The sequence below is a fragment of the Molothrus aeneus genome, chromosome 3 (assembly GCF_037042795.1).
Source record: "Molothrus aeneus isolate 106 chromosome 3, BPBGC_Maene_1.0, whole genome shotgun sequence".
NCBI lineage: Eukaryota > Metazoa > Chordata > Aves > Passeriformes > Icteridae > Molothrus > Molothrus aeneus.
In genome coordinates, this window is record NC_089648.1 from 21,465,582 (window position 1) to 21,491,155 (window position 25,574).

Sequence of the window (25,574 nt, forward strand, 5' to 3'; positions counted from 1 at the left end):
AGTGCTGTGAGATCCAAATCGGATCATTAGATTTAATATGAGATTATTGTATAGTGGACATTTATCCTTGCAAAATATGCAGTTCACATGGCAGTACTTTTGTAGAGTCATTGAATACAAAGTCACAGCAGTCATGGGTTTTATTACTGTACCACGCTGACACCTATTCTCTGACTTGTTTTTATCTGCTACTTGGTTAAATTATACTCCCTTCTGGTCAATATTAAAGCAGATTGCTCTGTTTTAACAACTTTTTCTCCCTTTAGTCATATAAGAGGTTTTATGAGGTACACTTGCAGCTTTTTTTGGTAATGTGTGTCTAATCTTGCATGTTTTCTCAAGGTTGGGGGAAGTTTGCCCGCTTGACGCGTGCGCTCACGAGCAGCCGAGGGGTGCTGCAGCAGCTTGCTCCCAGCGTGCAGAAAGGAGAGAACGTTCACAAGCACTCAAGACTTGCTGAGGTAATTTTTGCTTTCCCCAGGAGGCTGTTATGAAATGTTTTTAGCCTTTGTGGGTATGTCATCTCTGTGTGAGCCAAGCACTGTCAGTCCTCCCTGCCCTGGGAATCTGGTTCATGTGCTGTGAAATGTGTCCTATGACAGCAGAATGAAAGCAGGTGTCCCAAAGACTTCATGTAACCTAACTGCAGTTCCATATCTTAGCAAAGTCTTAGAAAGGTGTTATTAAAATAATACTTTCTCACTTAGTTTCCATTCTTCTGAGGATCTTAATAAGAGTAGGATCTTGGACTATCTAATTATGTAAAACTGAGGTGAGAAAAACTCAGTTTAGTACACAAGGAAATCCTGGAGAATCCATGGCGGGGTTATTATCTATATTAATTCATGTCTAGTTACTTTTCAGTGGGATTCCATCCCTGCATTACGAACCGGTTAAAAACTATGTTTAAGTTACTGCTTTTATGGACAGAACAGTTGTAAGATGCCACAAGCAGCACTGCAAGGAGATTAGGAAAGTGAAACCTTGTGATTTAAGTAGCCTCTCAAAGGTTTGAGATAAGCTGCAGGCAGAGAAGGCCCCTTGAAGCACTTAGGGTTTGAGGGCTTTCGCCACGAGGGGGGAGAGACTGTCCCAAGTTTCCTGTAGCTGTCTCCTGGGCCAGTAGCAGGGTCTCCCTGGTGTAAAAACAGCCTGGGGAGAGGTTTGACATGGTGTTAATGACAGCACAGCCAATATAACATGGCACTTCCTGCTGTGAATGCCATGGCAGCAGCTCTGACTTGGCAGTAATTCTTGATCTTCCTGTGCAGCTGGAGGTGTAAGGTGTTGATGGGTTCCATGAGGTGTCCACATAGTCAGTTGTACTACACTCTGCTCGTTCTGTTGTATATGTCTCAGTTCCTGTGCAAACTAAAAGTCACCTGTCTTCTTATAATGTATAATGGCAAAATTCCTGCAGACAGGATCTTACCTAGTCAGTATTTAATACAGAAGAACTCAAGAAGGGGAAACCAATTTCTGTTGGAGCAGAGAAATCACATGGATCATCCTAGCACAGGGGACATTCCCACGGACACCGTACTGCAGGAACACCATGCAATTAACACATGTCCACCCTGATGTTACTTTAGTATCCTGGGATTTGGAACAGTTTTCCTCCTAATCCTACTCAAGGCTTCATATCAAATAATCCTTTCTTCTCTTTAGATCTCTGCCCTTGAATTTTAGTTAATGCTAAAATGTAGGCAGCAAAATGTAAGACAAAGGGCCTGAGGTTATTCTGTTTGGCAACAGTCTGGACGTCAGTGACTACGTGTTACTGAAACTTTTTGCAAGTTCATGTGCTCAACAAATCTTTGCAAGTATTCTTACTGGCACAGCCAATTGATTCATTACAAATAATAAAGGGCAAGTGTATAGTTTACATGTCTGAAATGAGTTTCTTTAATTGCTGACTGAATATTGCAGTCATAATTTTACAAAGAACATTAGCCCCAGCTGTGATGTTAGGTAGCTTTTTTTCCTGCTGTAATTCCATTTAAGCCAATAGAACTACACTACAGAGAAAAGAAGAATGCAGAAAATCATACAGACAAGACCACCTTTCTTTATTTGAAGATATATGGGGTGCCGGGCTTCTTCTGCAAAGGTTTTTTGATAATATTGAATATGGAATCTCTAACAGTTTCCTGTTGTATTTTCAAATATTTTTTTCTTTTTTTTTTCTTCATCCCTGCGGTAGCCTATCTGAAATTTAAAAAGTCACCCTTTTTCTTTTGCTACTCACTATGACATTTCACATCAATCTTGTTTCTGTGAGAAAGCTCCACGTTTATTGCAGTGTTATTTGTGTTGCTCTTAGTTATTTATCACTTATATATTTGAATGTCTTGGGAGGCTGTTGTGTCCCAGAACCTGAGTAGAGCAAGGTGTTGGAGCCTGCCACAACAGCTTACAATTTTTTATTGTTTATGGAACAGTTTAGGAAAGGTGTTAGTGACAGACTAACAGGCCATGGATAATACAAGCACTGTCTGTGAAGCTTCAGTCTCTGAATTTTGCCAGTAGGCACTGATTTTTTTTTTTAGCCTGACTTCTCTAATAGCAGTCATATGAAAACTACTCAAGTTAATTATGCAATTAACACAAAGGTGTTAGGTAACTGTGAGACAACATTTTGCAATAGTAGTTTGTAAAAGTAGCTGATGCATTTCTGTTGCTAAATCACCAAGGAGCTGATTATAGGGATGGTTCTTCCTGGTCACATCTGAATAAGTACGTGTGTCATCTGCGCCTGTGGTCTTAGCTGATGTGTTCTGCACCTTTGCCAGGCAGTTCTGGGCAAACAAGACTGTGTCAAAATTAAAAAAAAATATAGTTATGAAAAATAAAACCATAGAAATTATAATGGTGCTTAGCAGCACTGCTTAAGAATGGAACTTCTGCCAGGTTTTTTTTTAGCATTATTTACCAGGAACTTACAACTGCCATTAAAACTGCCAATCAAAATATTGAGCCTTAGCACCTAGCCCTTAGTTTGGGAGCAATTTGTGTCAGTGCTTGGGAAAACAAAACAGGGGGGAGTGAGAGAAAGCAAATAGGTGCAATTGAAAACATGAAAAGGAGAGATTAAGCTGGAAATGAGTGAGTGCTTGTGTTAGCTTTTTTTTTTACCCCCCAGTCATACTGTCATAAAAATAAATAAATCATGGTAACCACATTTGACGCAATTTATGACTCCTGACTTGGGATATATTCACCATTTTGTAAAAAAAGAATAGGATTAAAAAAAAATTGCTTTAAAAAAGAACACAGTCTTTTAAAACTCGTGATGAAATTTGGCATTTCTGCTCTTGGAATAAAATTCTTCAGCGTTAGAGAGATATTAAAGCATCATGCATCATTACCACAAATAATAAATGCAGATAATACAGCTGCATTATCTGATGAATAATAACCAACTGAAATGATACTTTCACTAATAAGTTTATTTCTTTTACCATGATAAAACTGTATAATAGTGAAAAGTCTTCCAAAACCAGAGCTGTTTCAATTATTCAGAAAATTGTAGTAATCAAATTGTCCAATGCACATGAAAGGAAGCTCAGCATATTGGTTTATATAGTTGTGTACATTTTCTTCATGATTACTTTTCTATCAGTCTCTTGGGGTTTGGTTTTTTCCCTCTCCAGGATAAGTAGCTTCACAAGCAGTTTGAATGTGGTTAGTTCATGTGAGTGTGTAACCACGCTTAACTACTTCAGCAAACCTGTCTCAGGTCGGCACTGCTCTCCATAGAGGCTGAAGTGCAGCAGGAGCACCTTGGAATGGGGCAGAAGGCACTTTGCATCGACCTGGGTTTGCTGGATGGTGCAGAGAGAGTGGGGTTTATGGCTCTCAATCTCCAGATGACCCAGGGGTGGTGTGTGGGGGGAAGGATGATGAGGAAATAGACTTGGTGTGGCCCTTGGTGTGAAAAGTGGAGCAAGGAGCTCTTGTAACTTCCAGTGCAGTGACCTAAGAAAACCTTGATCTTTAGCACTAAGCTCTGTGGACCTCCTTCCATGGTTTCCATGCAGTACTGAGCTCTTCTGGTGTGCTCTATGATAAAGACACATGCTTGTTCTCTGAGATTAAGCTTTGTTGTAGGCGTGTTTCGCTTCCTTCAGTGAAATTAAGACTTTGGTGCCTTTGAGAGCTCCTGGCTGGCACTGTGAGATTCTTGCCAGTGTGCAAAGCAAGTTGCCTTTGCTGGGAGACATAGTGTGAGCTGGGGCAGTGCCTTCTTTCACCTCAGGCTGTGAAATCATCTCCAGCAGTGCCAGCAAGATGGGCTGGTTTTACAAAGGTGTGTGTCAGTGATGTCGTGAGAGGGAAGCCAGGCTAGAACTTGTCACCTCCATCCCAGCCAAAAAGAGGACTGGAGGCACCTCTGGCTTTCTGCAGGTGGCTTTCCCCATCTGGTGATTGATTGGAATCCCTGTGTCATTCCTAGATGCCTGTCTCCTGCCCCTCCATTCAGGATTCATGCCCACAATGCTTCTGCTGGAGACCAGCTAAAGCCACTGGTCTCTTTAAATAACCATTGCTAGGGCTTCTCCAGAGACTCCAGGGGGGTAACAGAAGTTCAAAAGACTTATTTATAAGGTCCCTAGCTATTCAGATAGTTTAGAGTATGTTTACTTTCTAAATAGGAAGGGAAGGAGATCAATCAGTCATCAATCCTTTTATTTTCCTGTGCTGTAGCCTTTGAATCTCAAACAAGTAAGGCGAGAGTGCTTTGTATTTGGTGATGACATTTTAAAACACTGAAGCAGCAGTTTATTGCCTTAACAAGTTGGAACTAGAAGTCTGTTTTTTCTGCTTTCACAGTTCAGTTTTACATCCTTACTGTTCCACTGGCCTTATTTTAATGGCTTTTTTTCTATTTACAGCAAAACAATGAACACCATAATTTAGCCCCTTCTTTTTTGCCAAACAGAGATTGTTCTTGCCTTTTCCCCTAATTTGGTATGCAGGTATACATTAGTATATTTTTCAGGAAATTTAGTTCTTTTGATACAAAATTTCCACAAATTCTTGGTGTATAAAGAGAGCAGCAGTGACCAAAACAGAGTGCATTATGCAATTCTCAGTCTATAACTTACGTATGTATATATAAGAACCACCTGACAAGAGCAAACAATTTTTTTTTCAGTTTTTCATGGTTGAGGTTTCTATGCTGATTAGAATAGTTACCAAAATATTGGATTTAGTCATGTAATACCAGGGGCTAAAAAAAAAGCTATAGTAGGCCTGTGATTGCAGAAGAAGCAATTATGCTTTCCTGCTGCATTTGAAGGGTGATCCTATCTCCCCACACCAGTAAAATCTCAGCACTAGAACTGAAATCCTGCTAAATGAAAAATGTTACTGTGTGATGGAGGTGCTTGGTTTTGCTGATCAGTTATTCCAGTGAATGAGGATTGCAGAGGACTCTCCTTGCCCAGTGAGGCATATCTCAGGCTTAGGATTCTGCGTTAGAGCTGCTGCTCATGAAAACCAGTAGCAACCTGGTAAACCAGTAGTAAATCTCATGAAAGCCAGTAGTAGCTCATTGCTCTCCAAGTGATTCAGGTACACCTGCAATGTGCAAAAGGGAGGGCAGGAGATATTTGCAGTATTGATTTGGGGTAGAGCTTTTGTTGGGAAAAGACATCCCAACATCTGTCACTGGGACTGCAAACAAGGCCTGAAGGGAATGATGCTCTGAGTACACACAGGGACTCGGTGCACAACCTCTGCCTCTTCCAGTCACACCAGGGGCTTTTGGGACTGCATGGGCTGGCCAGTGCCTCCTGCAGGAAGAGAGCCTGCATGTGCCTTGTGCTGCTTCCAGCTCCTCTCAGCACAGGACAGCTTAATTCCCTTTTATTTTTGGTTGTATGGAGAACATACATGAATCAGCGTCAGCATCAAGAGACTGTGTAATACTGCAGTGAACATGTCTGAGTCGTAGTTGGGTCTGTTGGAAAAATGTTCATTTCTCCTCTTTGCTGTCATTCTAGACACACACTAACAAAACTACAGAGTCCTCTTATTTTTTTTTTTAAATCTTTTTTTTTTTTTCAAACTCTTAATGCCTCTGTGGTAACATGCAGGTCTGTCAGAGCAGGTCATGTTAATTCTCTTCAGGAGAACATACTGGGCTCAAAGTCAGCAGGCTTGCAATTCCCATTCTCATTTGCACGTGTGTGAGGAGCTGTGCTCTGACAGTGTCTGACCCCTGTTGTGTACACGAGTAAGTGATTATGTGAGGTTCAAAGCAGCAGGGAATTTCAGCTGAGACTGTTTTGTCCAAGTAGATCTTGTGTAGCTGATCGTTTTCTTTTGTCCCCTTTGGCTGAAACTGTTGGAAAAATCTCACCAGTTCACCAAAAAAGAAAAAAAAAAGAAAAGAAAAAAAAAAAGGCACTCAGAAAAGCCTGGAGATAAAATCCACGTCTAAATAACTGACATTAAAAAAGCTGAGATAAGGAGAATGAAAGGAAGACATCCTTCTATTCTAGCTGTGTTGTCTTATCTTTTCCCAGAGAAAAACAGACATTTAATTTCCTTCCCTGCTTCCTATTGCTCTGAACTATGTGTAAATAAATGTGAAAAAGGAACCATGCTCCTAAATACTTCTCACAGGTTCTGTGAGTTTGGCATTACCAAACACATTTCACTCAAGCAAGCCTTCATGTTTCTTTCAATTTTCATTCATAATTCATCCAGGGTAAAACTTGCTTTAAAATTTAACTTCTCTTTATTTGGACACAGGTTCTTGATGTTGGTTTCACCCTCGTGTATATCCATGCATATAAACAAACACATTTTTATTCATAGGTATGTGAAAGAAACTTGAGTTCCCAAGAATTACATACATGATAATATTGTTTTTGCAGCAGTGGGCAGAACTGGAGAGAGAGCAGACATAAAATGGGCAGCATTGATTGAGAGTGCAGTTATGCAGAATAGTGCTCGGTATCAGCGTGTGCTCAGCTTGAGGTCCAGGGTTTAAAACGCATCCTGGCAGATCATCTTCTGCAGTAGTGCTTTTCTGAATTCAGACCCAACTGCAGTGTAACTCAACAGTGTGCCTTGGCAGGTCCCCTAAATCCTGCACTCAGTCTGGAGGCCCCACAGCCAGAGGGACATTGAGGCATTGGAGCGTGTCCGAGGAGGGGCACAGAAGGCAGTGAAGGGTGCAGAGAACAAGTCTGATGAGGAGGAGCTGGGATTGCTTAGCCAGGAGAAAAAGGGGCTCAGGGGGGACCAGCCCCCTCTCTACAAGTGCCTGAAGGGAGGTTGAAGAACGAGGGGAAATCTGTCTTTTCCTCCAGACAACAAGTACGGGACCAGGGGAAATGGCCTCAAGTTGCACCAGGGGAGATTTAGATTAGATACTAAGAAAAATTTCTTCATTGAAAGGGTTGTCAAGCATTGGAACAGATTTCCCGGGGAATGGTGGCCTTACTGTACCTAGAAGTGTTCAAAAGGTGTGTGGATGTGGCACTTGGGAGAAGTTCTCCAACTTGTTTGTTGGTGAACACGGTGGTACTGGGTTAATTGTTGGACTCAACAATCTTAGGGGTCTCTTCCAACCTTAATGACTCTATCTTTCTGTGATTCCACACCATCAGGTAGTTAAGATACTGAACTCTGAATGAATAGGTGAAGTCCAAAATGAGTTTATTGAGGCTAATGATAGATATCCTTGTATCGAAAAGTAGTGTGCCCCTGACGCAGGGAATGATTGGTATTTGAGCCTATTGATTCAGAAGGTTGAATAATTGCTTTATTAAAATATTATATTATATTATATTATATTATATTATATTATATTATATTATATTATATTATATTATATTATATTATATTATATTATATTATATTATATTATATTATATTATATTATATTATATTATATTATATTGATACTATACTATACAAAAGATAGATACTAAAGAAAAACCTGTGACTGTCTCTAGACAGCCAGGACACGGCTTTGAGTGATTGCTTAATTAATATAAACAACTATTCCTAGAATTTAATTACAAAATCTCTTTAAGTAAACAATCTTTTTAACACATTCCACATGTCCAAAAACAACAGGAGCAGAGAATAGAGATAAGAATTGTTTTCTCTTTCTCTGAGGTTCCTTGCTGCAATTCTCAGGAAATATCCTTGGGAAGTTGTGCCTGCCTGCTCTCTATGAAGAGAGGTGCAGCTACATCTGTGGGCTTTGGACCTGCACAGCCCAGAAAAGAGGAAAAGAGGCCTGTGCATTGATGATAAATTGTAGTATGAGACTATTTCAGACAGGGTGTAGTGAAGAGTTAAATAGCCAGTGTTAAAAAAAATGTGGTCCAGTGGTCCTGGTGGTGGACTGGAGCTCAGTTGTGTGTTGTTCCTGGTTTTGCCATCAATTTCTATTTGCCCTGGCCTCCCTGCCTATTCTTGCCCATCATTTTTCTGTCTCGTCTGTCTAGATAGCTGAAGGGTTTTTCTCTCTTCTCTGTTTGTCTTGGACACTCCACACGTTAGACTTAGTGTCAAAAAATAATTAATGGCATTAAAAGAAACAACTGTTCTTAGTTTGATGCTGATTTGTGTAACAGAATACTTTTCTTGGCTTGCTAACCATTTGATGGTGATAAAAGGAGTTAATGGACATGAATTTTTATGAACTGCTGTACTGAGCTTGAGAATCTAGTGTGAAAAAACTAAGCATGTTTTCTTTTTCCTTTCAAATCTCTCTTGACTACAGGTATTGCAGCTGGGTTCTGAAATCCTCCCACAGTACAAACAAGAGGCACCAAAGACTCCACCGCATATAATTTTGCATTATTGTGTATTCAAGACTACCTGGGACTGGATCATCCTGATTTTAACCTTCTACACTGCTATTTTGGTCCCTTACAATGTCTCCTTTAAAACCAAGCAGAACAACGTGGCATGGCTAGTAGTGGACAGCATTGTAGATGTCATTTTTCTGGTTGACATTGTGCTCAATTTCCACACCACCTTTGTGGGGCCGGCAGGGGAGGTGATCTCTGACCCCAAGCTGATCCGCATGAATTACCTGAAGACCTGGTTTGTGATTGACCTGCTCTCCTGCCTGCCTTATGATGTCATCAATGCATTTGAGAATGTTGATGAGGTCAGTACATCACTTCCACTTCCATCCATTATTCATTACTCAGTGGTTGGCGGGGAGGTGCCTGACAGAAGAAATGTATGTTTTTAAATTTATTGAATTACTGTACATATGTCTCTGGTAGCCACCCACAACCTGCACAGAAGTTTGCTTATGAATCCTAGCCAGAAGGCTCATTCTTTAATTTCTGCTGTAGTTTTTGGTGTTAAAAATCCATGTTTATTTTTCTTCTTTCTGCACCCTCAGGGTTCAGGAGGACAGGTAGAGGCAGACAGCAGCACCTTTGTACAGGTGTTGCTGTCCCAAATTTTATACTGTGGTTTTTGTCCATAATGCCATAAGATATAATTTGTACAGCTCTGAGGAAAACTGCTCCATCTGACTTAGCAGGAATAATTTGACCTGTGTCTCAGGACAGTTTGTTGGGGCAGGCTGTGCTTGCTTTCACTGATGACTGATCAGGGCAGTTCTGCTAATTCCAGTTCTGCACAGGAACAGCTGGGAAGTAAAATACACATTTCTCAGCTGCGTCTAGTACACTGTGGCAGGTGGCAAAGAGGCAGGCAGTGACTCACTGGACCTTCTTAGAGCACCAGAAAGCACTGTGTGGATACCTGGTTATCTGTGAAGCATTGTTTGGCAACAGCATTTTTAGAGGAAGGTGAAGCAATTGAAGGTGCTTGTTTGGTGATTTCATAATTAAATGAAAGAGTGGGGAGAAATCTGGAAATCTAGACTCTTCCTTAGTTCTTCATTTCTCTGGGAGTAGATCACAACCTAGCAAATGAACTAACATTTAGACACTTAAATCCAGAACACTAGTATTTTTTAACTGCTTGTTTTTTTAGATTAGTCTGCCAAGAAAATATTCCTAAGGTAAATACATTAAAGTTCCCTGCCTAAATAGTTCAGAGAGTTGATGACTTTTTAATACAATCTTAAAGAGGATTCCAGAAGTCTGCTTTCTGGTTACATGTTATAAAATCATCAACTAGTTATGTCTCTGAGTTTATCTGTGACACATGCTAAAGCTGTAAGAATCACAGGGTGGCTGGGCTTGGAAGGGATCTCTGGAGATCACCTAGTCCAACCCAGCTGCTAAAGCAGATTCACAACTTGCACAGGATCACATCCAGGTGGGTTTGAATACTTCCAGAGAAGGGAGAGGAATTTACATACCTACCTCATCAGGGCTTGGTATTTAAATTTTAGCCTGTAAAATTTAAATTTTATGACTTCCTTTAAAATATGCCCATTTACAAAGGACAGCCTATCTATCAAAAGAAAACTATGCCAAGTGAAATATAGGTAAAACCAAACCCCATTACTTTTTAAAAATTACACTATTTTTTATAAAATTTAAAGTGGTTTTCTCAATAACTTGAGGACAGGTAGGCAAACTATTAAATGCAGTGGAAAAAATGTGATGTTATTTGATATTTAATTCCCTAGAGAGGTTTTCATTTTATATCAAGCTGTAGACTGAAATAACACAAATTAGATCAAGCAAAAAAGCCTTGTGAGACCTGTCCTTAAGTATTTGTTTGCCATATGAAAGACCCAGACTGCAGATTATTCTGCAGGGCTTTCACAAATTACTTTGCTGTGACACTGATGGAGCGATGGGAGGAGTGGCCATATGTCAGGTTCTGACATTTAGACAGAAAGAGTAAAAATAATAAATAAAAGTAAAAAATAAACGAAGCAAGAGACAAAAAACCAACCAAAAAAAACCCCCAACAAACCAGGAAGGAAGCTTTTCTCACCCACGGCAGATAGAAGCAGCCTGGTGAAGATTTTGCTGAAGGAACACTTCTTGACTTTAGACTGGTGTTGTGACTTACAGAACATCCCTCAGGAAAATGTCTGTACCAGTGGCTGTGACAGCCCTTGAACTGAGCTGAGATGATTTTGGACTCATGGTAGCAATTCTGCAGAGAAATTCTTGTGTGAGTTTGTATTTCTGCAGGTTCTCCATCTCAGTGTTGCCTTGTAGCAATGAGGAACTGATTGGTACTTCAGTTTTCCCCTGGCTCTTCAACAGTCTCCTTAATCAGTGTAACAGTGTTAGTTTAAGTTATTCTACTGTTGTGCCCAAGGAAAAAAAAAATCAAGATTTTTCTTGATGCTGTCCCTTAAAGACTGTTCATCTGCATTTCCCATAGTGGCTTCTGACATTTGGCTGGTATAAATTGCTGTAGGATCATTAGAGCAGAGTTTCCACTGGTGTAAATTGCCATGCTTCTACTGAGGGCTCATAGGCTGGTTTATGGCACCTGAGGGGTTTTGCCAGCAATGCCAGCAGAATAACAGTGCACATCAGGAGGAGGTTTGGGACAGTATCTGCTGATCACTGTTTCAAGAACTGCCTGTAGAGAGAAAGATAACCTTTTAGTGAAGAAGAAAAAAAATAAAAGCCACATTCAAGGAATCTTGAAAGCAGAAAATCTTTGCCTTTTATCTTGTTTTTCTGTTGTGTAGAGCATTCCCTTGTGGGTCAACTCCCTTCCTTTCTTGCTGGCTCAAATTTACCTCTCTCTTGCCCTGGATTATATACCATATAAGTTTGCAGGTGCAAAGCTGCCCTGCTCAGTGTGCAAATAACCAAACTGAACTGTTATCTCTCTGTCACTTTAATTTTTCTAGAGGGAATTCCCTTGGAGCCATGGCAATGGAGTCAGGAGCTGGCCATGGCTGCTGCAGGATTTTTTCTTTTTGGAAGTCCAAGTGAGAGTATTCTTAAAAAATGGCCAGAGTTGAAATGATGCCCAGTGTCAACAGTGGTGCTAAGATGAGATGAAGAATATGACTTGTTATTTTCCCCAATCTGATGTTTTCCATACATGATTTCAAACAGGAAGAAATAGAATCCTGGCTTTGTTGCAGTCCCTATAATGAAGGGGGATTGGACTAGGTAGAAGCTTCCTTATTTTGCTGGCTGCTGTAATTTTCTGCTTAAAAAAAAGGCACTGAAGACTCTGAGAATGCCATGGAGGAGCTAACTTGACAAGTCAATTTGTACTTCAGACTGTTGTAATTACTGTGATAGAGACTAATTGATTTGCAAGGGACACAGAAACTGCAGCACTGAATAAGTAAAAAACTGTATAATAGGGTATTGAGATTTTTTTTTTTTTGCTCTGGGCAGTTTTGGGACTCTCCCATTACTTATCTCTAGATTAATAGTGAAACCATTTTTGTCATCTTTAAAATGATCCACTAATTGTAATAGATGAAACTACAGTTGATCAATATTTTTGGCAAGCAGATACTCAATTGAAAAAAATCTTGTACTAGATATTTTTTCCTATTTTGAAGTAACTTGTTGTTTTGCAATTTACTTCATTATTCCATTATAAGATATAACCAAAAATATTTTCTTGAAACAAAATTGAGTGTGACTTCTGTGGTTTTCAGACAATTTCAAAATTCTTTGGGTTTGTTGCAGTTTGGAAAATTAGTATATTTTCAATTCACATTTTTCAATAAAATCGAAATTCCAGTCTCCTCTCTGCATGGTTGAGAATATTTTGGTCCATAAAAATAATTTGAATTCATTAACTATTAATCAATACAACTATTAATAACTACAATTAATTCAAGAGGCACTTAAGTATGAATATCCACATTCTACAGATGGAAGAGGAAAGAAAAAACATTAATGTCTTTGTTCAAGGCCATATAATTATATAAGAGACTGATCTCAAGTGCTGTGCTCAAAGAGACAGTAGAGCATTTCATATTCAGACATGAGCAGAATTCAACAAATGAAGAAATAAATAGCTGTGGAGAAATTTCTGTTGTTACCCAAATGAAAGTAAAGTTATGCATGTTTCTCCTGGCTTTTATACATGGGAAACAAATGATAGAGTTAAATACTAATTATTTTCTTGACCTGACAGAATTTCAACAGAAGAAAATATACCATATTCATACTGATTGATGAATCAACTTAATGCTAGGCTTGAACTTTCTATTGTTAAGAGAATACATCATGCTGTAATTTAGTCTGAGTAAGAAAAGAAAATATTGGTCTAAAATTTAAACATGTGGTGTTAGTCTCTTTCAAATTTGAATGATCAAAATAGCATTTGTCAGTAATTCTTTACAGTAATTAGTATTATTCCTCACTTAAGGAAATACCACCTACTTTGGGGGATAATGTTATCTTTTTGTGTTCAGACATCAATCAGTAAATTTAACAAAAACCAGGCTTAAAGAAAATTCCACAATTTTTTCCAAGAACAGTGCAATTTTAGACCTTGAATTCCAAAGCATATTTTTGCAGTGTCAGCTTGAGCAATTTTATACTGTGGTTTTCATCCATAATGCCATAAGATATAATTTATATTGGAAAAAATTTAACTTATTACATGTGATGCTGTTGTGAAATCTCATGGTAGGAGTGGAATCCAGTCATGTCACCACCATATAAATCTCTGAAATAGGGAGTTTGTAGTAGTAATTGCTATATATGTTTGAGCAGAGAGCTGTGATCAATTGTTGGCTGATGCCAAATTGAGAACCACATATCACTCAATTAGTTGAGGTAGAAGACAAATAAATGCATAGTAAAAGATCATTAGGAAACATATATTCAATATAAATGATCTAGTGCTCAGTTAAGTGAATGAATAGGAGAGAAGCTAGCATGTAGGCAAAGAGGATCTACAGCTTTGAAAGGCCAAAATGTATGATGATAAACGAAGTCCCAGAAAAAAATACAATATGGAATAATAGAAGTAAATGAAGATAATTAGTGCTAAGTGAGTGTGGTGTAGCTGGAAAGTAAACAGAGAGTTGAGAGAGGAAAAAATGAATGTGTTGCTGGTCAAATTGTTGGCAACTCTCTGAGGCAGTACTTTTGTAATAGATTAATTTAAACCTTGTTAATGGAATAATCTCTCATGCTAATACAAATTAGCTATTTAGGAATTACTGAAGCAGCTACACTGGAAAGCATGCAACTTCCTTTTTTTTTTTTACCACTGCATGCAACAAGGGGCAAGGAAATAAATTATCATATTTACAGTTTTATGGAATAAACTGGGACCTATAAAGAAAGATTTTGTGTTAGATGAATTTTGCAAACTGGAAAATGTAATTTAAAAAGTATTTTTAAACTGTAAACAGCTGAGTAATATGAAATCTGTTTAAACAGTAGTTCACCACTCTTATTTGAATCTATCCAGTGAGGCAGTGCTGTATTTTGCATGTGAGTCTATTGCTAAATCTAGCAATGAATGAATAATTTTCCATGGCTAATTGAAATTTTAAAGCAGTCATAACCTACTTTTTATGTCATGTTTAACAAAAAAAAAACCCCAGCTGTGTATCAGGGAGCGTGATCCAGACATAGAGGAGGAGATGCTGGCAAGTTGTGGTTCTTGGATGAGATGAAGGTAGACCAGGAGGGATGAGAGAGACCCTGTGGACTGGGTGACACCTACTGGGGCTTCTGGGGAAGGATCAAGAAATTGGGTTATTGTGCCCAGGTGGGGCAGGGGAGGGCTGGAACATGGGCCTTGGGCTGGGGATGGTGAAGAAGGTTTTACTTGGTTGGGTGTCCCTGTGTGAGAATTCCCTGAGAAACAGGACACACCCATGGCAGGTGCGTGCTGGGGGCTGGAACCTGCCACAAACCCTCTGAGCAGAGGAAGGTCCTTGCTCTGCCTCCTAAGTGGTATTTGGAGCTTCAGAAGGAGTTTGACTGCCTTGAACTGTGGAAAAAGGGGGAGTGCAGTGGGAAGGAAAAGCAGTGGTGGAGGAGGAGGGCTGCTTGTCTGACTTCTGTAAGTGCCTCTGTTCAGCAGCATGGCCCCAGGGGGCTGTGCCAGCCAGGAATTACTCCTTAGCAGACAGGTAGGTGGAAGGAATATTTTGGGGAAATGCAAATGGTACAAAACAGATTCCTGGGGTAAAGTGCACAGCCAGGATATAAACCAGGTAGGCAAAAGAAGCACCTGCTGTTCAGACACTCTTGGGAATTCAAGTGAGGGTGTCTCTCTTCTCTGTCTGCTTTGTTCCACATCTCCTCACCTCCCCCCACCATTTTTTTTCCAGTCAAATATGAGTTTTTCTATCTTCCTTCCTTAAAAACCCAACCTCCATGCTACCCATCACATGCCATTTTTATGCTACCCTGTGAAGGGGCAGGCTGTCTTTTCCCCCCAAATCCTCAGTTTTCCAAGTTGTGTTGATGTATATAGCCACTGCAGGCATTCAGGGTTAAATTCTCTCCCATGCTGTAAGCCTGATTCTGCTACCTTCCCTTGTCTTACCCAGGCTCATACACCTTGGTGGCTCAGAGACATCTGCTCTGTCTGCTGATGGATAGCCCCTACCAAAGGAGAATTCCAGAGCAGGATGTGTTGCTATGTCCCTGCCTGGTGCTGACCTTCTCTGTAGGTTCTACTGAGGCTGTTAAGACTCCGGTTCACTCTTCTTCTGCACTCCAAATGTTCAGATTAGTCTTTCTGCTAAGTCACAGATAAGTAAGGGTGTTACTGGTTTTCAGGGCTACTTCTTCATAGCCTTGAAACGCCTGACATGATTTATCATTCTGTTAAAGAGAGAATAGTAGTCTACATAAGCTATTCAATCTGTATCAGGCTAAAAGAATTAAAACGCTGAATTACATTTTCAGTGATAATATATGGTGATAGCCTTTTTCCAAGAAGGAGAGCTAATTGAATATATTAAGAGTCTGAATTATTTCAAAAAGCTGCTGTTAGAGTGAGATTTACACTGTCTATAAAGGGAGGCATGTTCCAGAGGCAGGGATCAGTTACTCTCCTCTTCCCCCCCCATTCAGCACACTTGTATCGATCTGAGGCAGAAAGTCAGATGAGATGACAAAGGATATTTGTTTGAGTAGCTAAGTGGTTGCTCTGTAGTCTATTTCATATTAGGGATGGAATTAGAATTGGAAAAGATGGAGAGATATTAAATGCCAGTAACGCTAAATATTATTTGGGTGTTTTGCTTCTTTGAGATAAGTAAAAAGCTTCTGGAACTGGCTGTTGCTTTGAATCAGAAGCATAGGGAAATAGGTTGTTGGGGTTAATTTTTATTTGCTACCACAGAAAGTAGGATTTCTTTAGGTTACTTATGTGTTATCTTTATTCTTGTTCTTCCTCTTAAAGTAAAAGGAAAATAGAGTTTGTTTCCTGGTTTTGGTTTTTGTTGGTTTTTGGTTTTTTTTGAGTGTGCATGTATGCATGTAAGGCAAACATGGACATAGTCTTACAAATGAAAAATCAGCCTTCCCATCTCTTCCCACACCCTGTGCTCTAATGCATGAATTATTGCTGTTTCTCCCCCATTCCTAACCAAGCTCACAAATGTCTGACTAAAATAAGCTTCAGGGGTCTAGAGATGTGTTTTCTTCAGTGCTGAAAACCACAGCAGTATCCAGAGGGCTTAGATATTGATTTTGACCTGTGCACATAACGCTATCTCATCTCTTGGTTGCTAAATATGGCCATCTGTAGGAAAGGTCATGTTCTCAGACCTAATTAAGAAAATCAGAGGAGACAAATGACGGAAATGTGTAGTCCTAATGATGACCTGACAGGGCTGCCAGGTTACTGCAGATAGGCAGAGCCAGGTTGTGGCATGGCTGGCTTCAAATAAAGTGCCAAGAAAGAAGGCAGTGCTTTCTGCAGCTTTTGCCTCACAGTAGTGATAAATTTGGTTCATTGCCTCCCCTTTTGGAATAAATAATTTTTTTTTGTCTGTTTCATTCTCTTTCTTTTAATGGTTAGCTTTTAGTCTCCTGCATCTCCCATTAATTGAGATGAAGCCTGAACTTTAGCAGTTCCATATGAGAGAAAAGTGCTGAAAAACTTAGGAAAGATTTGTGCCAATACTGAATGTTTCTCTTTTTAAAAATAGGTAGTAAGTAGGAAGTAAATTATCCTGCCTTTGAGCCTAGAAAAAAAATCTTAATGCTTGGGTTAAGTGCATTTTCTTTCTGTACATGTAGAAAGTGAATAATGGCCTAAAAAGTGAATACTGTCATGTAGATTGAATCTATTACTAAAGTACTTGTGCTACTGCAGCTGTAGGAGGTGGGGTGAATGCAGCATTTTAGTTATTTTCTGCAGTTATTCATGCTGTATCTTGTTTGGAATGGAAAACTAAGTATTTTTCATGTTTTTGGGGGGGCAGGTGAGGTGACCTCGGTTACTTTTGATGGCTGTTCTTTAAACAATTTGTATTTTAATTTTTTTCTAGGTGGGCTTTTATTAGTCAATGAATTGAGCTGAATTTAATTTTGCATGGCAAATGAACAGCAGCAACTGCTTTTGTCTGTACAGCATCTATCACTGTGCGTCCACTGTTACTGTTCTTGGACCACAAAGACACAAGGAACAATAATTGCTCTGCTTACAGCCCTTGTGTTTCCACAGTGCCTCTGTCTCTTTTTCTGGGTGTGGGAGTAATAGCACAAATCTTACATTGTCTGATTGAGAGGGAGAGCCAACAAATGGATGTCCTGGATCCCGTGTTTGGAAAGAAGGCTGCTTACATGCTGAGGTATCAGTGTGAGACAAGGAGTGCACTCACAGTAGGTTAGAACTTGCAGAAAGCAAGGAAATACAGAAGAAAACCTGTGTAAATGTGCATAGAATATAGTGAGGAAGTCTAATTAAGGACAAATTATACATGGAAATTTACTTTTGGCAGCATTTAATGGACAAACTTATGAAGCCTTTTCTTTGAATATAAAATGAGCACTGCTTTGCTGTGGGACTGAGGCTGGTCTGTTTTTCTGTTTTCGGGGTTCAGTTCTACTCTGCTAAGAATGTGTAGAAGGAGAGGGAGGGGAAGTGGTTGTATTTATTATTTTAAGAGCTTTTGACATTCAAGTCTGCTCAGTCAGTGGCTATGGAATGATTTCTTCAGTGTCTCAGTGCCTTGAGCTTGCCCTTTGGTTTGGAGGGGACTGGCTACACTTTCTTCCTTTTTTATGCAGCAGCCATCACTGGCAATGAGAGTAAACCTGCCAGTCTATGAAATATTTATCAACATCAATACACAGGTATCAGCAGTAGAATTTTTTAGTCTCATTCAATCGCTTCAAAACATTTGAAATACAAGTGTGTGTGAAATTCAGTATTTTCTGACATGCCTGACCAAGTGCTGCATATTGAAGTGAGCACTGCACCCAAGTTCTCTCTGTAAAAATATAGTAAAAATGTACTATGTGTCTATTCTGACCATATAACAGATTTTTAAAAATTTATTTTTGCATAGCCTTAAGGGATGTTTTCTGTTGGATAGAGTACCAGTAGTTGCAACTGTGTTGAGGTAAATCAGACCCAGTAGAACTCCATGGAATATTACTTAGCCTTGTCCTTTCCCTGGCTGCCACAAAGACATTCCTTATGGTGACCCTTTAGAGCAGAGCATCTGAAGGAGCCTGCCTGGGACATGCAGTGCCGTTTCTAGCTCTTCATGAACTGAGGTTTTTCTGTTTCCTTTGGGCACAAGGATCTCTGGGTGTCTCCTCATCTGCCTCTCAAAACTGGCAGGAGCAGCAGACCAGGAGGGTGGGACACACATCAAGAGAAGTAAATTGAGTTCAGGCTCCTTTGCGTGACATCATGGAGCCATCTGTACGATAAAAGCATAAAAATAATCTGCACTGATAAGAGCATTAAAATGGACAATAATCTAAAAGTACATTTCTATTTCAGAAAGTGGTAATCTAAAATTGTCAATTTTTCAATCCAACAGATCTATTCCAGTGAGCATTAAAATATAATTTGCTAAATCTAGTGCCAAAAAGTACTGATTTAAAGTATTGCAGGACTATCTGATTTTTTTTTCCCTACTTTATAATCTGTGAAACAGTCTATTAAGTTTCAGTTGTTTGTAACCATTTGAAATTCTTTCACTTAGAAATTCTTAAGAGTTATATGCATGATCATTTCCCTGTGCAGTTCTTGCTCGTGATATTGATCCATTTAGGATAGACAACTCCTTTCCTTTGAGGAAATCAAAGAGAGAACACTGTTCATGCTGAAATAAAAATAAATCGGAGTTTTTTTATAGAGCTTTTTCTAAACTTTTAGAATCTCATTGGCAATGCAGTCAGGTGAGCATTAGGAGAAATTTGAATATTAAATGTATCCTTCCAGTACCACTAAATCAAGTATATATTTCTTGTAAATATTCAAGTTCTTGTACAAAAAGCCTAATTCTATCTATGTCTGGTAAGAATTTGGTAGAATCAGTTTCTCCCAAATGATACAGTTCAATCCCATTTAAATTTTTTAATAAAATTTCTTTTAGTGAATTCCACAAGGGAAATTAGGATAAGAGAATGCTTGAAAAAAGTATTTTGCCTTAGACTTTTAAAATCTGATTTAATGTATTTTAATTAGTATTCCCAATTTTCATATCCAATTTCTTGAGCTGCTCTCCTGTGATTCTTTCCTTTCCCCAAGTATTTCTAATCCTTGACTCTTTCTAATTTTTAATTCTTAATTTTTAATTAAGAATTAACCAAATTCTAAGCTATTAAGTCCTTCCTAAAGCATTATTATTTTTTGGCTTTGGTAGGACTCATGCTGACAAACAGCATTTTTTGGGGTTTATTTTTTAATCATAGGGATATGTTTAATTTGAAGAACAGGTTTTGCACCACTGCTTTTGAACAAAAATAAAACCATTTTCTCCGATGTTGGGGTGGAAATTTTGAAGCAGCGTGTGATTAAAAGGCTTGGTTTTAAGACTGAAGCTAAAAGAGCATCATTGCTGGAGACCTCTCAAAATGAAAAAAAATGAGTGTTTCACTGTTAAGGTTTGCAAAGAGAACAGGGAGAAGTGGGCATGAGCCCTGAGGGAAAAAGCCAGAAGGCTGTCTTGTAATGTCAGAATATTTAAAATGCAGAGACTAAATGTGCTTGTCAGTCCAGGACTTGTATATCCAATTCTAAAATGTGGTCATAATTTTTTGCATTTTCCACTTTGCTTTTCCTCAGCATACAGAGTGTTCAGAAATACCTGCTTTCCCTCCCCTGGAAATGAAGGTCTTTTGTGTCATATTCTCAGAATTGGCACTGAGGCTTTGCTCCAGTGTTTACAAAATAAAGCTAGGTATGGAATGAATGGGAAATGGAAATTAGCTTTGTGAAGCAATTTTTGTATCAGTGACTTGAAAAGTTTGGCTTAGATATTCATTAAAAGAGTAGTTCACTTGCTCTCTTCTAGATTTCTGGAAATATCTCTGATTTAAAGGAAGGCTGCTTTTTATTTTCTTTTTTTATCTCTCTCTCTCTCTTTTTACTCCCCACCCCCTGTTTGCATTAGATCTTGTCCAGATACTTAATAGAAATTGCTAGTGTGTTCCCAGGTAACAAATTACATCTGTCTCTGAAAATGAGTCAATGTAATCATGACAAATTCATGAAATAAAGGGAAAATATATTGCTGCAGTCTTGGGGAACATGAGTCAATATACTTTATGTAATTATTTAATAAAACATCTTTTCTAGTGCACTGAAGCAGCCTAAGATACTGAGGCAGTTGTATTTATGCAGGAATAAACAAACTTCCAGTAAAAGCTGGTGACCAGAAGTATGCAATTATGCATTTCCAGAAATACTCATTAAACCAGTCTGCTTAAATTTTAATCAGACTTCTATGTATGAAAGAGTCTTAGTAAGAGGAAGTAGAAAGAAAAAAGGAAGGATTTTTATGATAGGCTATTCAGATATTCTTATGCTCCAAATGGGTTTGAATTTTTTAATTTGACTTCTTGTGCAAATCTGTATAAAAGTTAACAATACAAAATCCTGCATGCTGGCTTAATTCTGTTTCATGGGAACCATATTATTTTCAGTACAGAAATACTGCATTGATATCAAAGCTGTCATAAAAAGGATATAATTTGGGGATTAGTGAGATATTTGAAATACTTAAGCTTTGTGTAGTTCATATGAGAAATGTCAGAGGACTGATTATAAGTGCGTGAATTTGTATAGAAAAGTGAAGTCATAGGAAATGCATTATAGGAAATAGGAAAATAACAAATTGCCAGGTACTGCCAGTATTTTTTGGCTTTATTTATCTTTCTGATATGTCTGAGCTAAATATTGTAATCTCTCTTATATCTGAGACATTACATCTGACGTGTTGCATAAGAATTCACAGCTGGATATGCAATAGACAGCCTGTCGTTTGAAGTTTTTACAAAGGTATCGGTAAACCTGTTCAAATAATCTGAAAAGGGAGAGTAACCCCCAAAATGGTAGTGAATGAAGGTAAGGGTGCATATATCCATCCCTGGGAAGGGTCAGTAAGGTTTTTGTGTTTCACAGTTATCTGGTGACTATGTTTTTTTGTGGATCACCTTGTTTCTTTGGAAGCCGCAGTTATAAATATTGCTGCTTTCACATGAAATCCTAATGGCCGCTGTTCTTTGTCCTTCCAGGGCATCAGCAGCCTCTTCAGCTCCCTCAAAGTGGTCAGGCTGCTGCGGCTGGGCCGCGTGGCTCGCAAGCTGGACCACTACATCGAGTACGGGGCGGCGGTGCTGGTGCTGCTGGTGTGCGTGTTCGGGCTGGCCGCGCACTGGCTGGCCTGCATCTGGTACAGCATCGGCGACTACGAGGTCATCGACGAGGACACCAACACCATCCGCACCGAGAGCTGGCTCTACCAGCTGGGGGAGTCCATCGGCACTCCCTACCGCTTCAACACCTCCGGCTTCGGCAAGTGGGAGGGCGGGCCCAGCAAGGACTCCGTCTACATCTCCTCGCTCTACTTCACCATGACCAGCCTGACCAGCGTGGGATTCGGGAACATCGCTCCCACGACGGATGGGGAGAAGATCTTCGCTGTGGCTATGATGATGATTGGCTGTAAGTATTAGAGATTCTGTCTTTTTCATACTGAGACAGAGTGGAAATTTTCCAGAGTAGAAATCCATTTTGATTTAGGTGAAATGTACATCTTTGAGTTAAGTCTGTAAGCTTGCAAACATAGCTGTTTAGTCTGACTGCCTGTTCTCATAAAAAGCCTATGCTGGGAGAAACTGCTGCAGCCAAAGGACAAGAGATAGGGGGGGCTAGACCGAGAGAGGGCAAACTGACCCAGGAATTCTTTCTGATAAAGAAGAATTAGCGGAAAATGTCACGTGAAATCAGTAGAATGAATATGTATGAACCTACTGTGAAATTGCATGCACATGTATTTGAGGGAGAGATAATAAAAGGATCTGGAGTTCTCAGAGGCACACACACATGTCTTTTGAGGGGAGCGGTCCCCACATGTGTCCAGCGCTATAATAAACATACTGGCTTTACAACTTCCACAAAGTTGTGGAGTTTGTTTGTTTCTGCAAATCAGTGCACAACACCAAATGGCTGCATGTCATCAATGCTGGTTTCACAAGAACATCTGGAATCCTGGTAAATGTGATGCAGCTAAAAATATTTTTGGTGGCAGTATAAGCATTTACTTACACACTTCGTTACTGGTTAGGTTTAAATCACAAATAGGAGTATTGTTGTGACTAGCAAAAATTCAGTTGTTTTGGAAAAAATATTCTGTCCATATCACCTCAATATGCTCTTGTAATATCCATAAAATGCTTAAAGACTGAAGTGTTAAGAATTAATGCACCTTTTTGCCTCCATTTTAGTATGTGGCAAACTCTTCACGTCTGAGAGCTGTATACACTTGATAAGTGGGTCAGAGTGTGGGAGGAGGTCTGGGAGCATCATCTTCTAAGGGAGAGAACTGGGACTCTGTAGGAACCACAAACTCTGCCGTGGGCTGAGCACACAGACATGTCCTGAAGCAAGGGGGGTGCTGCTGTGCTTGGGCACCTCTGGCTCAGACATCCTTGTTAGAATGGGTACAAGTTGCCAAGCTGTCCAGCTTTTGGCCATGTTGTCATTTCAGTGCGGGATCTGCATTCAAAGTGCCTTGAGAGCTACTTGGAGTTAAGAACCATATGGTGGCCACTGTTAAACTAGGTCATGGTTTTCTAGATAAGGGTGGAGTTTGAACCAAAATAAGGAAAAAAAAATCTGCTTTGTCCATGGGAAAATTTGTCATTGTATAGATGAGAAAGATAGAAGCTTCTGTATGGTAACATTGCATCCAGAGGAGGAGAAAGTCAGTCCTTGCTAAGCAGAAAATGAAAACCAAATACATAATGAAACTCAATTAGCAGTACAGTGCCTGCTGCAGAAATGTGAACTTTTGATTCTGATGTGTCCTTTTACAGCAACACTGAAGTCACACACTGAGCTTATGTGTGTAGTGTTAAGTCTGCTGAAGGTTAGTGAAAAAAACTATCAAGACAAACATTGTTGATCACACAGGGTTGGGATATTTGAGCTATAAAGATTACTAATTTTGTTTTTCTAGCTTTTTTGTCTGCCAAGAATCCCATCATCCTAATAAAACACCCTGTAGGAGAAGGGAAATTTATATAAAATATGGATAAAATTTTGCAGTTTTCTCTTGAGAAAGTGCATTAGACAATGTAGTGGTGTAGCACAAAACAGGCTTCCAAACATATTTTCTGAGGAAGGTGCCAGTTGGATAGGAAATATCCTGGTCTTTGGCTTATTGTTATGACCATGATACTAGCTAGAACAAGAACAGCTAGTATTGATCAGTATTATTATTTAGTACTATGAATAATGATTAAGCATAGCCTTCAAAAAGTCATGAATGTACATGGGGTTATTTTGGACTTGCACCTGTTCCAAGCTCTTCATATGACAATGTGGCAGAAAGAAACTGAATTTATGCATAAATAATGTTGATTTAGATCAGCAGAAAGAAAATGATAACCTTTCTTTTTGTGTGTTTCATCCTCTGCTCATTTGAATAGCAATAAGTGCTGTATCAAAAGACTAGTGGCTTAAACAATACTGTGGCCAGCTAAGCTTACAGTCACAATTTCATTAGCAAGATCACCTTTGAAATTTTTACCTTATTTTTATTTCTCAAAGAAACTGACTTTTCTGGAAATGACAGTGAAGAAGGTGGATATGTGTGAAAATGTCTTCAAGCCCCACCTTTCCTGCATGGGCTGGGTGTGAGGCTGCCCTGCAGAAAGTCAGGGTGCAGTGCATGGCAGGGCCTTGCCCTCCCACTGGTGGCTGTCACAGAAGCTGCAGCTCTGTGGGTCCTGGATCAGTTCAGAGTCGCAGCCCTGCCTTTGCAACCTCCCCTGATTATTGGTATCAATGGTTTGGCTTCAGTTTGCTCCATGAGCTGTGCCTCCTTGGTTTGGTAGGGCCACTCAAGAGCTGCTTCTCTGGAATTGCTGGCATCAAGTAGAGAGAAAGGAAGAGTTACTTTTAGAATTGTCAATTCTTCCTGCTCAGAATTATTTTTAATCCAATGGATTTGATTGTGCAAAGTTCTTGTGCCTCTGGGAAGGGCTGGTCATGGTGTGTACATTGCCAGGTGGTGTGGTGGCTTTGCAAGGCTTTCAGATCCTTGTTTCTAGCAACTTGGTTTCTAGTTTTGTTTTTGTTTAGTGGCTCAGTATCTTGAATAGTTTCTGAAGAAAAAAGGTGTGAATAGTAGTGATACTTTCTTCTTTGATCTTGGATTGTTGTCTGTTGAGCCTGTGTTTCTGAAGAGGACTTGCTGTGTAAACAAGTGTTTTTAAGACATGCATTGCTGTCTTTTCCACTGGCAAATCAGCTGAAAGGTTTGTGCTACAGTCAGCACAGGCCTGTGGTGACATCCCAATGGGGTGTTTGTGCCAGAAAGGCCCAGAATATTAGAGATATTTGAAAGCATAAGCAGTTCATAACTAGTGTCCTTCCATGTGTCTTAATATGCTTATGCCCAGGGAGATGGAGTTAACACTGGAATTCCATCTTTCTTAAGACAAAATGTGGTTTGCTCTGCTGCTCAGCCATGGGTATATCCCCTTCTGCTCACTGCTCACTCCCTCTGTAAAGCTGATCGTGTGGCAGAATTTCATTCCTGTTGCATTAACTCTGTTGACACACTGACCATCAGTTATAGTACTTTGCTGGGATATCAGATGGCTGTTTTAAAAAGTAGGTAAGACCACCAAAGTAGTAAGATCACTTCCATTTTCTCTTTTATTCAAGCTTTCATTATGGTAAATAATAAATCCAGGTAGCTTTTAATGAAAAATTTAGAAATACTTTAGTGAAGCTGTCCTGGAGCAGTGGGAATTTTGGCTGAGTTGAGTGCAAATGTTGACCCAGTAAAAAGTGTAATGTATGTAGCTTGTAGGAGGAGTTGGGTACATGATATTAGTTGTGCACAGACACTGGGAAGGCATCATTGAGGTGAATAAGCTGTGTGTGGGTATTGAGCCTGTGGGGCTGGCTTTGTTGGTTGTGTTTAACTTGGGATAGAGTTTAACAAAGCCTGGCCTTCTGTCAGCAGCCCTGGTCTCTGCTCCAGGGCC

The 25,574-nt window shown here is 39.5% G+C and overlaps 1 protein-coding gene across 2 annotated transcripts in view; it reads left to right on the forward strand.

Annotated features, from left to right (window-relative positions):
* Window positions 1-25,574, forward strand: part of KCNH1 (potassium voltage-gated channel subfamily H member 1) — a 180,020-nt gene that overhangs the window by 28,705 nt on the left and 125,741 nt on the right. For both annotated transcript variants that reach the window (XM_066546469.1, XM_066546468.1), the window contains exons 5-7: window positions 343-461; window positions 8,753-9,145; window positions 21,588-22,017. In XM_066546469.1, coding sequence (XP_066402566.1) covers window positions 343-461; window positions 8,753-9,145; window positions 21,588-22,017 — 942 coding nt within the window. The remainder of the gene's footprint in view (window positions 1-342; window positions 462-8,752; window positions 9,146-21,587; window positions 22,018-25,574) is intronic.